Source organism: Lepidochelys kempii, chromosome 8 (genome assembly GCF_965140265.1).
Source record: "Lepidochelys kempii isolate rLepKem1 chromosome 8, rLepKem1.hap2, whole genome shotgun sequence".
NCBI classification, from domain to species: Eukaryota; Metazoa; Chordata; order Testudines; family Cheloniidae; genus Lepidochelys; species Lepidochelys kempii.
This window is the reverse complement of record NC_133263.1, coordinates 83,594,139-83,611,763: the sequence shown is the minus strand read 5'-3', so window position 1 is coordinate 83,611,763 and position 17,625 is coordinate 83,594,139. Positions and strand designations below refer to the sequence as shown.

Genomic DNA, 17,625 nt, shown 5'->3' with positions numbered 1-17,625 from the left:
ATTTGTTTTCCTCGGAGTATTGATATTTAAACTGCTTGGCTGCCTGTAGCAGTACTTCTTTCATGGGCACAGTGGATGTTTCTCAAAGACACTATCTGGTCTCTGCAGATAATGAAACTCTGGCTGCTGTTATTAATTTCCTTGGAGTAACGCACAGAGGGCTCAGTTCTACACTCAAAAGAGTAGTCCCACTGAGGTTAATATCACGACTTACACAAGGAAGAGTCGCTATGTGAGTGTTTGCAAGATCACAGCCTAGCAGCCCAATCCAATCCCAGCTGAAGACAATGACAGTCTTTATAATGACTTCGCAGGGAGTTCAACTGAGCCCTTAAAAGTATTGTAAAGGAACTAGAAGCTGTAACAACAAATGCAAAAATTCTGCTCTTTTCACTGAGAAGGACAGAAGGACTCCTACTACCATAATTACCTTCAGTGAAGAAATCTAGACTTGCCATCCTACTATATTCCTGTCTTATAAAAAGGACTTTTAAAAAAATAGTGTTTTAACCGTTTACATAATAATTGAAATAAATATGCACATCTGCTGTAGCTGACAAGTTGAGACTGTTTATGAGATTAAAAAAATCACTAAGAAATCTAATTTCTCTCAAACGTCTCTAGTAAGGGAACGAAAACATGGACTGATTAGCAAAGATTTACACGAGGGTTAGAGTAGGAATTAACTGGAAATGCAGTCAAGTCAAATTAATTAGGCAACGACATCAATATTTTATCCAGACAACCAAAGCAAAGATATAGAATCAGAAGGGAAAAATGAGAGACATAACAACAGGGTAATAGACTACAACAAGATTACTTCATTGCATTTAAAAACACAAGCTGAAGAGACAATCATGAAATTAGATATAACTCAATAAATTAGCAAAACGTGGGTTTTTTTGGATGCTAGTATTTTACATTTTTGTATTTATTGCCAATGACTTAAATTGACTATATCTCAGCTGCACATAGTAGTGAGCACCCTCACTGTCTTTGAACAGTGAAAATCTAGTGGACAGCTTTTAACCAGTTTCACTCACTTGATAGCCTAACACCACATCTAAGAAAACCAGCACTTATACTGGCTTCATGGGCGCACGCACGAGACATCCTCACCTTCTGCCAGAATTTGATACAATACAGTAGGTGACTGAAACAATCCTCACTCTAATCAATGAAAATATTTCCATTGACTTCATTAGCATCTGGATCAGATACTACTAGGCACTCAGCTGTATCTAAAGATTAATTAGTTCCCTTGCTAGCAGAGTTTTAAAAGTGTGTTTGTGGGCAAACTGGATCTAAAATGAGATTAAAGATGCATATTCTGTTTTGTAGGCATTTCCCCCATATATGGCATAGCCCTTCCCTGTGACAGTTGCTTAATAGTTTACATTAAATAACTATTTGAGGACTAGTGCGTGGCAGGGTTGGCCATTTAAATGATGCTATCAAATTGACCGCTTTGTAACAATCAGTGCCTACAATGAGTCCAGGGCTGAAGACAGTTTAACTACAAGAATAAACAGAATCAGATTGTTTTCAGATATGGCTCCAAAAGCTTTCTGAATGATACTGGAAATAGTTGGTCCCACTTATACTGAAGGCATTCTTAGCATGGTTCAGTTGCACCTATTGGCTTTGGCTGTTCTGGCAACATTTACCAAGGAAAAATAATATAGTAAAGTGTTGAAAATGCTAAATAGCAAGATTTTATTCATACCAGATATTTCAGGATTTTAATTCCTCAGTTTCTGACAGATCAGCTCAACAGAGCTAAGTAGTCCTCACAGGTGTGTTTCTTCAGCTAGGCTGTTTTCATGGTGTCTCACACACACACTTTTTTCTACTACATATACCTTCAATGCACTGTGTCCAAACAATAGCAGAACATAGCACAGGTGTACCGCAGGAGGAACCTGTCATACATCTACTCTCCTCAACCCAGCTTACCTTCAGTGCTTTCCCTCTACTTCATGTTCCTCCAAATGATATGTCCTCCCAGTTACTGAGACAATTGTCTCATTGGCCCAGGAGTTACGACCAACTGTCAGTAATCCCCACTACCAACAGGTTGATTAGCTCCAATTCAGCCGGTAGCCATCTTGGTGTTGCAGCAACTTCAGTGACCAGGATGCTACAGCTAGCACTCAGTCCAGTTAGCCTAAAACCGTTCCAACTGCCAGAGCGAGAAGATGGTGACTGTTGCTTTCTGCAGTACTTCATGGGAGCTACTCCCCTACAATCATCCAGATTAAGCACTTGATATCCCTATAGCTTTTCCAAAAAGCACATGAAGATTACTTTCTGTTTTCAACCAATATGATCTTTACTACATAGTATTTCAGGAAGTGGCTTAAAAGTTATGGAATGTAACAACATATGGAGACTTTTTTTAAATTTGCATTCTGGTTTCTGAGCCTTTAGGATACACTCAGGTCACATTTTCAAGCTTTTCTCCACAATGGAAGGGCTAGGAAAATAGATGAAAGCCAAGATTCTCACGCTCACTTGACTCCAAGAGCTGGAACTTTAAATAAAACATCACATATCATGAAACTCTCAATAAAGTCACAAGAGTTGGCAACACTGAAGTGTCCTTAAGACATTTCACCTACTGATGCATTACTTTCTTTCTAAGAGGCTCTGGGATACTACGTTACAGGAGTCTGACTCCGTTTACAGACTCACTGTTTGTATCACACGCCTGACAGAGCACAGAATGTTTGTTCCCAAGATTTTTTACAGAGAGATGCAATAGGCTTTATTTCAATGTGTGTGTGTGCGCGCACACGCACATGGGCTGTCAAGCAATTAAAAAAATTAATTGCGATTAAACATGCTGTTAAATAATAATAGAATACCATTTATTTAAATATTTTTGGATGTTTTCTACATTTTCAAATATATTGATTTCAATTACAACAGAATACAAAGTGTACAGTGCTCACTTTATATTTATTTTTCATTACAAATATTTGCAATGTAAAAAACAAAAGAAATAGCATTTTTCAATTCACCTAATACAAGTACTGTAGTGCAATCTCTTTATCATGAAGGTTGAACTTACAAATGTAGAATTATGTACAAAAAAAAGTGCATTCAAAAATAAAACAATGTAAAACTTTAGAGCCTACAAGTCCACTCAGTCCTACTTCAGCCAGTCGCTCAGACAAACACGTTTGGTTATAATTTGCAGGAGATAATGTAGCCCACTTCTTGTTCACAATGTCACCTGAAAGTGAAAACAGGTGTTCACATGGCACTGTTGTAGCCAGCATCTCAAGATATTTATGTACCAGATGTGCTAAAGATTCAGATGTCCCTTCATGCTTCAACCACCATTCCAGGGGACATGCGTCCATGCTGATGATGGGTTCTGCTCGATAATGATCCAAAGCAGAGCAAAGCGACGCTTGTTCATTTTTATTATCTGAGTCAGATGCCACCAGCAGACGGTTGATTTCTTTTTTTGGTGGTTCAGGTTCTGTAGTTTCTGCATCTGAGTGTTGCTCTTTTAAGACTTCTGAAAGCATGCTCCACACCTCGTCCCTCTCAGATTTTGGACGGCACTTCAGATTCTTAAACTGTGGGTCAAATGCTGTAGCTATTTTTAGGAATCTCACGTTGGTACCTTCTTTGCATTTTGTCAAATCTGCTGTGAAAGTGTTCTTAAAATAAACGTGCTGGGACAACATCCGAGACTGCTATAACATGAAACATATGGCAGAATGTGGGTAAAACAGAACAGGAGACATACAATTCTCCCCCAAGGAGTTCAGTCACAAATTTAATTAACGCATTATTTTTTTAACGAGCATCATCAGCGTGGAAGCATGTCCTCTGGAATGGTGGCCAAAGCATGAAGGGGCATATGAATGTTTAGCATATCTGGCACGTAAATATCTTGCAATGTTGGCTACAAAAGTGCCATGAGAACGTCTGTTCTCATTTTCATGTGACATTGTAAATAAGAAGAGGGCAGCATTATCTCCCGTAAATGTAAACAAACTTGTTTCTCTTAGCGATTGGCTGAACAAGAAGTGGGACCAAGTGGACTTGTAGGCTCTAAAGTTTTACATAACTGCACTCAAAACCAGAACAATGTAACAAAAAAATCTACATTTGTAAGTTATACTTTTACGATAAAGTGATTGCACTACAGTACTTGTATGAGGTGAATAGAAAAATACTATTTCTTCTGTTTACCATTTTTACAGTGCAAATATTTGTAATCAAAATCAATATAAAGTGAGCACTGTGCACTTTATATTCTGTGTTGTAATAGAAATCAATATATTTGAAAATGTAGAAAAACATCCAAAAATATTTTATAAATTTCAGTTGGTATTCTGTTGTTTAACAGTGTGATTAATCGCAATTAATTTTTTAAATCACAATTAATTTTTGAGTTAATCACTTGAGTTAGCATTTATATTATAAAAAATTAAAAGCTTGAATACACAAAAGGTTAGCATATTGGAAGATGCAACACAGACACACTGATGCCTCAAAGTGCTTTGATAGCCAGATGATTCCTTTCTAATCACTGACATGGCTTAAGGTTTTATTAGCAAAATCAGTCCTGAGCTGCACCATCCATTAAGAATATCCATTTTCTATTTTGGTAAGTGTGAATCTGCTCTCTCACTAAAGGAGATTCACATTTCCAACACAGATGGGTAAAGGATAAATAGAACATCAGCTAGCTAGAAGAGCCGGAGAAAGCGTTCCTGTTTGTAATTAACAATGACTTAAAGAAATCTAAGTGTCTCTAGCCTAATGATGATTTCCCCTGTATTATCTTTATTGATTGCATACACATAGCTGTAAGGATGGTCTTGTAGTTTGATTTAGACACTGGACTGAGACTTGGAAGGATAGGCCTTCTGTTCTATGTTCTGCCACAGCCTTGCAATGCGATCTTGGATAGCTCACTTAATCCCTCTGTGCCTTGGGTTCCATATCCATGAAGTGAAGTAGTAATATTAGCCTGCTTCAAAAGTGTGTTGCAAGGGTAAATAAATTAATGTATGAGGTGATCAGATAATACAGTGGAAGGGACCATAGCAATAGACACTCGTTTCTTTCTAAAAATGTTAAATTACAAGAGAAGCTTAGAAGAATCTTATTCTTATCCACAACCTTTGTTCAATTTAACAGCTGGTATAAAACAGCTTTAAAAGAAGAGTGATAAGTCTTAAATGACATATCGCTCCAATCAATGGCAAAAAGTGTTTTAACAACTTCATAAGCACTCTCTCTACTATATTTGTTGGAAGGAAGAAGTATGCTCCTGAACCAATATCATTTAAACAAAACACAAAAATAGTAATATTGTCTCTTTCTGCCCTTTTTTTTTTGTGTGTGTGTGTACAAGCTAAAAGCAATAAATTCCGAACAGAAAAATACAAACCATACAAGACAGCATTTTTTATTCCTTCTGGTCTATATCACCCACTCACCCTTAAGCATTAACCAGTCCCTCTTTCTGGTGCAGAGCCCAATGGGGGTCAGCTGTGCCCAGGAGGGTCAGCTGTGTCTAATTAGCTCACAGCTGAGAGAACCGCCCTCAGTGGATCTTGATTCATTGCTGGCAACTAACCCACCAAAGTCCAGCCCTTAGGCCAACTTGGCAGTATCCTTCCTTTGCTCTTGTCCATGGCTTATTAACTCTGATTTTACAAGTAAGACTCATCTAACAGCATGTATATTCATACTGGCACAGATCATGAACTACACATAATTCTCTCATCTAGTCTTTAAGCCACAGGTAGGACTGTGATAATAAGCCTTCTGGACCAGCAGCCAAAAGTGTGGGTGTTTCTAAGAAGAATATTAGAAGTGAACTCTCCCTACTCTTTGCATTGGTTGGTTTAGATTTGTAAACTCTTATTGTTGGACCTTGCATTGATTGTTATACAATATGGAGGGATGTTCATCTGCAACCCCCAAAACTCCTTAGCTAGAGAGACCAACATTTAGCAAATCAGGCAATGGGGACAGAGGATTCTGAACAGTGAGATGAAGAAAATGGAACTCCACCATGTGGACCCACCTGCTCCTGGGCATGGTAGGAGGAAGTAGTTTCTGCACCTCCAAGACTACAGGGGCTACGACTGGCCCTTGAGTTGAATGGTGGAAGCTTCCTTTCACCTTCTCCCTGTGCACCTGTACAAAGGCAAGACACAGGCTAGCCCTAAACCTGAATATTTACTCCAATTTGTTTTAATTACTGTGTTACTTTCTTACAATGGGACAGTTTCTAATATAAAGAGCTACAACCTACCATCCTGCAGTCTTTGCACCTTCACTCGTGACTTGCATCCCTTCATTGTGAGTCCAATTCTGTAAGGTGCTTAGTGGCCTCATTCCCATTAAAAAAATGAGCTTCAGGCTTAAAAAAATAAAAAGCCTGCCCTCACAGCATACAAGCTCAAGGCTGTTAGCATTCTGGGACCTTTCCTGGCACAGCTTACATTGTTTAGGGAACTGTGCAATTATTGGCAGGGAAGAAAACAAGAGGTAGAGGACAAAGAACTTCAAACATGGGAACAGTGTTATTGTACTTTCAATCACTGGGCTTCTTAGCTTCCCATCATGTTATTTGCATTCATATTTCTTGTACAGTTTTATCTTCAAAATGGTTGTATAATTAATTAATTAATTATGGTAGCACTTAGGGAATGTCTACACTGCAATTAGACATTCGCGGCTGGCCAATGGCAGTTGACTTATGAGGGCTCTCGGGCTGTTTAATTGTGGTGTAGCCATTTGGGTTTGGGCTGCAGCCTGAGCTCTGGGCTCCTCCCACCTCGCAGGGTTTTAAAGCCCAGGCTCCAGCCCCAGCCCGAAAGTCTACACAGCAATTAAACAGTCCCTTTGCCTGAGCCCTGTGAGCCCAAGTCAGCTGGCACAGGCCAGGGCAGGCTTTTAATCACAGTGCAGACATACTTCTAGAGTCCCCAGTCAAGATTGGTGCCTCCTTGTGCTAGGCACTGCATATAGTAAGAGATGGTCCATGACCCCAACTGCCTACAATCTAAATAGACAAGACACAAAAGGTGGGAGAGAAACCAGTAAGGAAACTTGCCCACGGTCACATAGCAGGTTAGTTACAGAGGCGGAATTAGAACTTAGGCTCCTAGCCCAATACCTTATCCACCAAACCACTCTTTCTCATAAAAAGTATAAATAACTGGAAAACTCAGGGTCCTCTGTGACTCATATTTTCTCTGTGAGATGGTACTCAATATTTTTAAAAATATTAATTTACTTTTTTGTAGAAGAATGACCCAAAAAAATAAAATGCAATATTTTTTCTTTCAGGCAACCACAGTCTTGGATTCCTGCCGGTGGCTGTTTTATATATCAGTATTGTAAATGCACAAAAGCAATTATATTTATCGTAACATATTTAGGTTTAAATAAAACAGTCAACAGTAAAATATGCCAAGTCAGTTCTATCCTGTAATTTATAACTAATTGTAGAAAGAAGCAGGGATAGTTCATACTTATCCTCTCGGGTCTGATCATGCAGTCCTGAGCTTAGTGGCAGTTTTGCCTCCAGAAAGAACTGCAGAACTAGATCTGCAATTGTCAAAGTTTACACATACCTGTTTTTCTCTTTTTAAATTGCCAGTTGTCTATTAATGAAATGTAACACTCAGATGATCATCTATCAAGAATGTGTATAAACAGAGTTTGCTTAGGGTTTAGCTCTTTATGTTCATGACATACTTAAAATCAGAGAGGATGAGATTAAATCAGAAAGGATGAGATTAAAACTGCCAGTTACTAATGATCATTCTGCTGCTGGTTAATACTCATCCATCTTCCAAAACCATGTAGGTGGAGCAAAAAATGACAGCATTCAAAAACTGATAGTATTCACAAAGAATTTTATGCCTTTATTACAAAAACAAGGACACATGTTCCTACTTCAAAACATGGCATAGCAACTGGGCCATTGTGAAGACTGTTAACTCATTATTTCAGGGTCTTTGCTCTGTTCTGTTTGAAAAACAATGTGAAAGAAACTGCAGTGGAAGCTCCGTACCTAAAGGTTTCTAGCTGCAAGTATCTAGCTGTAGTTTAAAGTGCAGTTTTATAAATCTAGTATTTTTATTTGGCAGGTGTCAAGCACTGTGGAGAGTGCACTTCCTTCTGTTTTAGAATGCTACGTTGATGTAACAAGATATTGGAAAAGACATATTTTGCAACAGTGTTTTTACTGCACAAAATAATAACCACTGTTGGTTTACAGTTAAGATTACTTAAGTGCCAATCTCATCAGTGCACTACCTGAAAAGCAAGGGAAAGTTTAATTAGGGGAACCTTCTTTCACATATCTTCCCACCAAAACATCTCTTAGCCAATCACACTAACAAACTCCAGGCTTCCAGCACTTCTAGCTCCCTTCAGCTTCCCTCACAGACAGAAACACAGCATACAGGTCAAATTCCTGAAATTCACACTCTAATTCAAAACCTGAGTGCCTGCCGCAACAACATTACTGTGACCGTAGGGATGTACGTGTGTGCTGGTTTGAAGTATGACATGCTATATGTGCCTGGAGAATGTATGAGGCTGGTGTCAAGGTTTTGTGGTAGAGTGAGTTTCAGGAATTTGGTATATGCTTACAATCTAAAAAGGCAAAACCAGAGGAAGGATGGAGAGAGAGGATGTAATGAACAAGCAGAGTGATCAAGATGATGGCCGTCACATGGCACATTAATGCCAGGGCTGGTCTTTTTCATATTTGTTTATATAACTGTTTTATTTCTATTTTTAAAACTTTGGGGGCACTCTGGGTTGAGGAAAGGACTGTTGGTGTAAGAGAGGAGTTGGTAAAAGGAGAGGAAAACTGAGGGGGGAGCCGTGTAAAAATGGGAGGAGGAAAGAATGAGCTGGAGAGTGCACAATGAGCTGGGGGGGGGGTGGAGGAGAGAAGAGGAGGAAGTAGGGCAGCTGAAGGGCTGCAGAGCTCTGAGAGGGGGAAATGAACAGACAAGGGTGATACAAATATGAGGGGGGAAACTAAGTGAATATGAAATCAGGAGGCCATGAGGCTCCTCCCCACGTGCAGTGAGGAGGTGAGGTGACTGCGCCTAATGCGCTGGGCAGGACTCTGTGGGGCTAGCTGGCTCATATTTACCACTGACCCCCTCATCTGTAGCTGCTACTCAGATACCTAGGCCTGGATCCACAAAGGAACTGAGTTGCCTTAATCCCAGTTCTAGATGACTAAATCCCACGTTTAGGCACTACTCTAATCCCCGCTCAGCAGCTGCCTCACAGATGCCGACTTTCTAAAGTGCCGGAGGGTGCTCGCCCCCTGGCTGTGCCCCAGGCCCTGCCCCCAATCCACCCCATCCCCAAGGCCCCATTCCGCCTCTTCCCGCCCCTCCCCCGAGCATGCTGTGTTGTTTCTCCTCCCCCCCAGCCTCCTGCCTGCATGCCGTGAAACAGCTGATTATGGCAGGCAGGAGGGAGGGAGAGGTGCTGATCTGCGGGGCTCGCGGGTGGGAGTGGGGTGAGCTGATGGGGAGGGTGCTGGTGGGTGCTCAGAACCCATCATTTTTTCCCCGTGGGTGCTCCAGCCCCAGAGCACCCATAGAGCCAGCACCTATGAGCTGCTTAACCCTGTACATGCCTAGACTTACTCAGCACCTAAGTTTTTGCAGTAAAAATTTCCTAGATGCTTACATTTCTGCCTCTGGGCAGGCACACTGCCATCTCACTCTAGTTATCTGGACACCTGTCCTTCTAAAGGGAAGACAATGAGATTATTCAGAAGACTCACCCTTTCCCCAAAAACATTCCCAGTGAAGATGCAGCGCCTGATGCTGTCGTTGTATGTGAACAGTGTTCATTGTGATGCTGCAATAAAAGGCACTGCATTTATACAAGAAAAATGCATTCTTTTGTCAATGTTACATTATGGTCTAATTTCTGTTCTCAGTTACACCACTGTAATGCCACTGAACAATATCTGTTTGGGGCAGCATTTTCTTACAACTCAATGTGAAGGCCTGGAACATGGATACTTTTGTGCCTGAAGGGGACTGATGGCTAAATTCATGAGTGCGTCAGCCCATATTCATCCACTAAAGCAATCAAGAAAGAAAAATGGATGAATCTTGGACTCAGTCACATAGTGGAGTAGTATGCATAGTATCTGGATACTAAAGAGTTAACAGTGTTGATTGCCAACCTCAAATGTTCAAAAATTCGGAGTCAGACACCCAAATCATGAGGTTTACTTCTAACAATTATACTGTGGTTTTGGGCTGTCTTTTGATTTTTGAACTCTCCCTTACCCCCGTGTGCAACAATGACAGTGTTACCAGCTCTCCCAAATGTACAGAGAAAGGTGACTTTTTTGGTGCCTCCTGCAGATGCTCTCACCCTGGAAGACCCAGCTGAGGTCCAGTTACATAGACTTGTATAAAATGCTGCCTGTTAATGGTGCTGCCGAGCCTCCAGCTTCTCCCCAAATCCAAATATTCTAATTGAGCAATTCTGCCATCCCAGACCCATATCTGCCCATCCCACAGGCTGGCCATTCAATTCATTCTGCCCCCTTCCTAGCTTCATATAGGCCCCTGGCCCTCCTCCCAACACACCTCTGCTCCTCCTGCAGCTCCAGGAGTTCTTCACCCACCTCCCAGGCTGGTGAGGGGCAGCTCCAGGGGTTCTTTGTCCCCTCACCCCCTTCCCAGGCTGGTGTTGCAGGGATGGAGAGGTGAGGGAGGAGCAGACTGGTGGGAAAGGGGGAAGCAGAGCTGTCCTGAGCCACTTAGGCCTTTCTGCTTCTTCCTCCGCTCTTGTGACAATGTCAGTGGCTGCTCCCTCTCCTCACCCTGCCAACCCAGAAATGTTCTCAGCTCCTGAAAGGATGGGGGAGGGGGCTCTGCCTGCCTTCTGCAGCAGCCCTGATTGGCTGCTCTTCCCCAGGAGGCAGGTCCTGGGGGAGCCAGATACTCAGAAAGAGTTTTCCCCAGGCAGGGCTGAAAACCGTTTTAAGGTTGGAGGGTCTAGTGAGACTGGCTCCAGAAGGGCTAATATCCTGGTGCCCCAAGGCTGGAACTGCACTCAGGGTGGCCAACTCTCACAGTTTTTCCATGCGTGATGGGATTTTGGCTGGGCTGGAGCCCTTCTCCTGATGGCCTGGGAGCTTCAGTGCTCTAACAAATTTGAGCTCTGCCTGGGGAAAATCCCCCTCTGACTGGCTGTCTGCCCCCTGCCCTGCCTCCTGGGTTAGAGCAAGCAATCAAAGCTACTGCAGAAAGAGCTCCCTCCCCCCCAGCTCCCAAAGCTATTCTCAGTTTCTCACAGGAAGAGAGAGAGGAGGAAGGAGCAGGAAGAGGCCAGCAGCCTTCCTGTCCTGTGAGCAACAGCCCCAGTTCATCAGCTCTTCCCCCTTCTCTGCAATGCCCAGCCCAGAGGTGAGGCGGGAGGGGGTAGGGGGGGGCTGGGCAGATGTGAGGGAAAGAGGAAGCTAAGAATTAAGTGCTGGGCAGGGGTCAGGTTGATGTGGGAGTGAAAGCTGCTGCAGCAGGAGCAACAGTCACCTTTCCCAGTAAATCTGGGAGAGTGGGCAGACACATTGTCTCACACACACACCAGCAATGGGCAGGGAGAGTTCAAAAATCAAAAGACAGACCACAAAACACAATTTCTTTCTGACTTTCTTTAAAATCTCATGATTTGGGGACTATAACATGATTTTTGATGGCTTGAGGTTGGCAGTACTATGTACTTGTAACCTGATCCCTGCCTCAGAAACAGGCTTCCTGCTTCCCATGCAGCCTGTGCCCGGACTAGGTTAGATAATAAACCAAACATAGGCAGAAAGATCCTCTGTGTATGTAGTCCAGCCACTGCTGAGCTATAAGCCCTCCATTGGAGGCAAAGCCAGTCAAACTCCTGGGCTTGCCTGCCATTCCGTTCTGTGATACATCTGGAGAACAAACCAGTATCTACCAGCACTGTGGAGAATGAATAAAGCTTCCAGTTTACTCTGTCAGCCACTGGAATGGACAAACCATAAAAGAAACTGGCTCCCCCTGAGGAAGGGGCGGGCAGAATCTTCTGCTACCTATTGGTGCATCCCTGCACTAGAAAATACCATCACTTTTTGTACTGGGTGGGCCTTCAGGTCACAGTTAATTAGCTAAGAAATTCTGTGCACTTGCTGCCTGGTAATTTACTGCCATTAAGTTATATTGCTGATTCCACGGTCTTCCACTGGTACACCAGTGTGAAAGGAGAATCTGTTAATGGCACTGAAAGTTACACTAATTTCTGGTCCCTCAAATAGTTACCACATAATGAAGAGGAAAAAGGGGAGAAGGAGGAACAACTTATTTTAAGAGCTAAAAAGCTCCATCAGGGGGCTTGCTCTCTTCACAGCAGTGTTACTTAATGGCAGCATGTTACCAGGCAGTTTCTGCACAGAATGCTTTAACTAACTATGTACTTGAACGCCCAGTCAGTACAAGAAGTCATGTTATTTTCATTACATTTTCCCAACTGCAGTGATTAATAAAAAGGCCAATTGCTCAGCTCCCTGCAATTTCTTTTTCTAACTCTAGATTTTTTTCCCACTCGTGAAGGTGGTCCCGGCTCTGGCAAAGGAATCCAGTGTGAACAATTAGCACAGAAATACGGATTTACACATCTGTCCGCTGGTGACCTCCTCCGATGTGAATTAACATCATCATCAGAGAGGAGCAAACTGATCAAAGACATCATGGAATGTGGCGAACTGGTGCCTGGAGTAAGCTGCAGTTTCATTTGAAAAATAAAGGGGGAACCGGGTGTCCCTTAAAAAGTGTGGAAATAGGAAAGCTGCACTGGTATGTATTCCCATCTGAGGGGAAGTAAGCCTAGAGCTTGGTAGAGAGGATCCCTAATTCCCAGATATATGGCATTTCTCTTTCTTTTATATACTGGGGACATAGTTATCCCTTCTCACACCATACCCATAAATTCCCTATGGTAGATTAATTATTAAACACAGTGGGCCAGATTGCATGCTACACCTTGCAAGAGATGCAACACAGAAGTAGCAGCAAAGGGAACTTTATGCCACTTTTACCGCTTCCAAATTCTGGGCTAGTCCCAGATCTGGCATGGCCTTCAGTGTAAATAGGAGCATCCCTAGCAACTATTTTAATTTACATTAACTGCAATGGCTCCCTAAGGAACTGGCTGGCAGCCCAGAATAGCTGAGTGCCAACTGATGGGGAACGTGAAGAGTGTAGGGGCTGTTATTCCAGGCTGTGGCCAGGAAATCCCTCTGAACTGCAATAATTCCCAGATGTGGGGCAGAGGGGCGGGAGAGGTTCCCCCCACTTTACAGCATATGAGCAGCATAAAGGGCCAGGCTGCAGGCCAGAATCAGGGACACTATGATGTGCAGCAAGTGCAGTTAGATCAAGAGATGTGCGTTTTAATATAAGGCATCAAGAAATGCCGCCCATAGGAAATTAAAAGGAGTACTGGGTCTAGCTTAGTGTTGTTATCTTCCCCAGTTTGTCTGATGGGACAAACTCTCTTGTCATTTACAGCAAGATACCATGACATTGCACTGACACAATGTGATGCTGTGTCAAAATACAATCAGATTGTGAAGTATCATTATAATGTCATGAAGTTTCATGGTCCCCACAGTTCAGGGCAACTGCACCTGTATATCCCCTCAGTGACTGAGCAAGGGAATAGTCAGGCTTCCAGCCCCTCAGTTGTTGCCTTTCTGGATGGGGACCCATGTCTCTTTCCCTTCTGACTGGGGTATTTCCAGGCTGCACAGCTTCCTGCCTTCATTGTGTTATTTCCAGCACAGACAGGTTGCCCAGCGACACCTGCTTGCTTTCTCATCAGAGATGGTTAGGTGTAATTGCTACAGTTATAAGTTACCACACAGCACTTCCTATGCAAGCCTGCTTTATTCTTAAGGTAAAAACACTACAGAGAAAACATATTAAAAACAATAAAAGAACACACACACACACATGCTAATAAGCTTACCAGAATTAACTTTAACCCTAACATGGATTCTGACACGAGCAGTTCTTCAGCTCCTCACCTAAGGGGATTCTTTGTGGTTACCAGTTCTTCACAGCTTCAGCTCAGAACAAGCACCCAGTTTTATGGGACCTCAGTAGGTCCAGTCCTTTCAACCCTATGCTAATAACTGCGGCCCACATGGACCGGGGTCCTGTCCATTTGAAGGATCAGGAGAAAGGCCATCAGCCAGTTTAAAACCACGCTGTTTATCCAAAAACCATTTCTTTGCTTGTTGGTTCCTGAAGAATCTGATTTGAACTAGTATATACAGACCTTGGGGGGAGGGGTGTCAAAGGGCTGATAATGGTGGAATTATATTAGCATCCCCCCTCCCAACTAAAGAAGGTGCATAGGGTGCCATAGTAACACACACACACAACTGTATTTTAATGTATTAATTCAGTACAGTTTAACTTACTGCAGTAAAGTTTATCTTAATTCCATAAGGTTTGTTCAGGCTATTACAGGATAGTGTCTGTCTGTCACAGCCCCCAAATTGATTTTGAGACTCAGATATGTCCCACAACAACAGCGCATCACAACAGGAAAGATCCTGGAAAATTCAGAACAGGATTTGTTCTGACCCTGGTTCTGGATTTGTGTAACATATCTGTTCCTGAGGGAAAGCAATTTCTCCCCATGGCAAACTATCCTCTCCCTGGGCAGCTAGGGGAAAAAAGGCCAGCTTTCAAGGGACCTGCTCGAAGCAAAGCAGAGTTATAGTACTTCCTGAAGACATAGGATTAAAGTCCATGTGTAAAAACTGAACCCTTTAAAGCAATATTTATTAATAACCAAAGAATTCTTTTTCTTCAATACAGGATATTGTTTTGGCACTACTGAAGGAAGCCATGATTGCCAGTTTAGGAGACACAAAGGGATTTCTTATTGATGGGTATCCACGGGATGTGAAACAAGGAGAAGAATTTGAATGCAAGGTGAACATCTAGTTATTTACCATCAGTGCTGATATTAAAATTCAACTTGCATCTGACTCACAAATCAGCTACTCGGGTCCCTAGTTTTAACAGATATGACTCTTTATAAGCCACTGTTCCAGTTTGTTGGCTAAGAGAGTAGAGCGTTGTTATTGACCACTGGGGATCTGGAATGCCAGCAATACAGTGAATCCAACTTGCTCCCCCAATTGTATGGTGTCTGCAGTGCCAGAAGAAATAAAAATTGATTTTAGCCATTTAAGTTACATTAAATATAGATACGAGCAATTCTGTTTAGTAAGACACTGCCATTCTGAGAGTCACTTTTCTCCCTATAGCTATACCTTCAGTTTGCTTGTGCTGCTACTGCATCTCTCATTGAAAGGCAGTGTGGCGTAATAGAATTTCAAGCACTATGAGATGCATGTATCATCATTATTAAGCGCTTTCTTTAGGTTGAGTCAGAGCTCTCAGTGCCTGCAACCATTGTGACTGAGCAAAGCACAGGCCAAATTATTGTGGTAGGCAACATGTTGAAATATTCATAAAAGAGCATTTTGCAAGTTTTTGTGTGGTAGTTTACAAAGATTAAGGAAGCTATTGATTTTTTCACTATGCACAAAGACTCACAGAGAAGTCTCAGTTATTGATTTCTCAGCTTGCAGAAAATATTCCATTCTCTCTAAATAAGTGCCTGCACTGAATTTGCACAAGCTCACTACCACTATGAAAAAGCAGAACTGGAGTGGCTGATTAGTTTATATCCTGGAGGAAAATAATAATTACGTATTCCATTATATTACACCTTCACTCTACACCATTGTCTTGTAACTGATTTAAAATGTTGTAAAGACTTATTGAGTCATCGAGTTCGTCCCATGAACCTTTAGTTACTTTATATAGATTCTGTTCATTACGAAAGAATCACAAAAGCCATAGGAGGTGGGAGAAATGGCTTCAGCACCCAGTCAAGGTAATTAGCAATTCAGCTGGGCAGGTCACAGATTCATTTTTGGTCCATTAGTGCCTCCCTGTGCACAAAATTAAGTAATTCTCCCATGTCTCTTTCCAATAGCATGTGCCAATTTAACAAAGAGACTCCCACAGAAATGTTCCCTCTCTGCCTCTGATAAGCTCCACATGCATTTGCATGTCTTTGCAGAGTTGGGAGGGCGGGGGGCAGGACTGGAGAAACTGTATCCAAGGGGAAAGGGGCAAAGGGCAGCACCACTGGACAAATAAACTTATAGTGATTGCACTTATTGGAAGTGACTATACCTGAAATAGGATCTGATTTCTTACTCAAATGAGTAGTTCTTTCTGATGCAAATAAAGTACTGAGTAGTATAAGTAAGCAAAGGTTTTCAGGCTCAACTGAGCAAAGGTTTTCAGGCTCAGGCTCCTACTCAGTATATTGATAGTTCATGTGTGTTTGATCTGTGTAACTTGAAATGGCGAACTTCCAGCTGAGACAAATTTAGCACAGCTCCTACAGGCTTGCCCAAAGGGGAGCTACCTGGTAGTGTTGAGCTGCCAACAGATCACCAAGGTCCCACTTCAAACCTCAGCCCTCTTAATGTGCAGAATGCACAGCCAGAGTCCAGTTACCTGATGAGGTGCCTGCAGTGGCCTAACTGAGTGAGTTCCACTCTCATATCTGGCCACCATTTAACTCACCCCTCACTAGGGTGACTGCCATTTCAAAATGCAAAAACAGGACAGATGCAGGAGCCCCACCCTCCCTCCATGACCCTGCCCCCCTGCTCCTCTTCTTCATTGGGAGGCCTCGCCCCCCAGCCAAGCCTGAGCCAGGCAGTGGTAATTGCTCTCCAGGGAGCCCAGGCCGCTGTTGGGAGACTCGGACCTTCCACCTGCCCAGGGTGGGTGCCAGGTTGTCCAACAACAGCCCCGAGCCTGTGACCCTGCCTCCCCCGTCTGTGCCACCCAGGGCAGGTGGAGGGTCCAGGGCTCCCCACAGTGGCCCAGGCTCCCTGGGTGGCTTTTACTACTGCCCGGCTTCTTGCCTGGACAGAGGTGGGGCCTCAGGTGGGAAGAGGAGGAGCATGGGGTGGGGCCTCATGGCAAGAGGGGGGCTAAGGCCCACCTCAGTCCACCCACCAGGAAGAGACTGGTGCCACCTTGGGCAGGCGTGGAGTGGCACCACAGGGAATCCAGGACAAATTCTGATCCGGGGCATTTGGACTGGGACTTGAAATGTACATTTCAGGACTCTCCTGCCCAGTTAGGGATTGGTGGTCACCCTACCCCTCACTGGCAGTTTTGGAGAGCTAACACCCAGATGGTGACATTAGAGGAAAATAAGGGAAGGGCACATCCTCAGAGGCCACCTGCTGCATAGCACTGCTACAGGAGGGACATCTGAAGGATCCATATGAGTGGTGAGAGATACAACAGCTAGAGACAGAAGATCAGATTCTGTACTGGGTCTCCAAGAGACACAACTCAGGGCAAGGGGAAACAAAGGTAGCTTTTGGGCTGCTGCAGGGGCTGAAATGGCCCTCAGTGTAACTTAGGCAGGCCTGGAGGCTCCTAACCTGCTGCCCACTCTTTGTGCCTATTACTTGAGGTGCAAGCCACAACGGCCTGA

At 43.2% G+C, this 17,625-nt stretch overlaps 1 protein-coding gene across 1 annotated transcript in view; it reads left to right on the top strand.

Annotated features, from left to right (window-relative positions):
• The window catches only part of AK5 (adenylate kinase 5), a 150,829-nt gene that overhangs the window by 113,820 nt on the left and 19,384 nt on the right, over positions 1-17,625 (top strand). The window contains exons 11-12 of the mRNA XM_073357295.1: positions 12,624-12,787; positions 14,901-15,017. Of these exons, the coding sequence (XP_073213396.1) occupies positions 12,624-12,787; positions 14,901-15,017 (281 nt within the window). The remainder of the gene's footprint in view (positions 1-12,623; positions 12,788-14,900; positions 15,018-17,625) is intronic.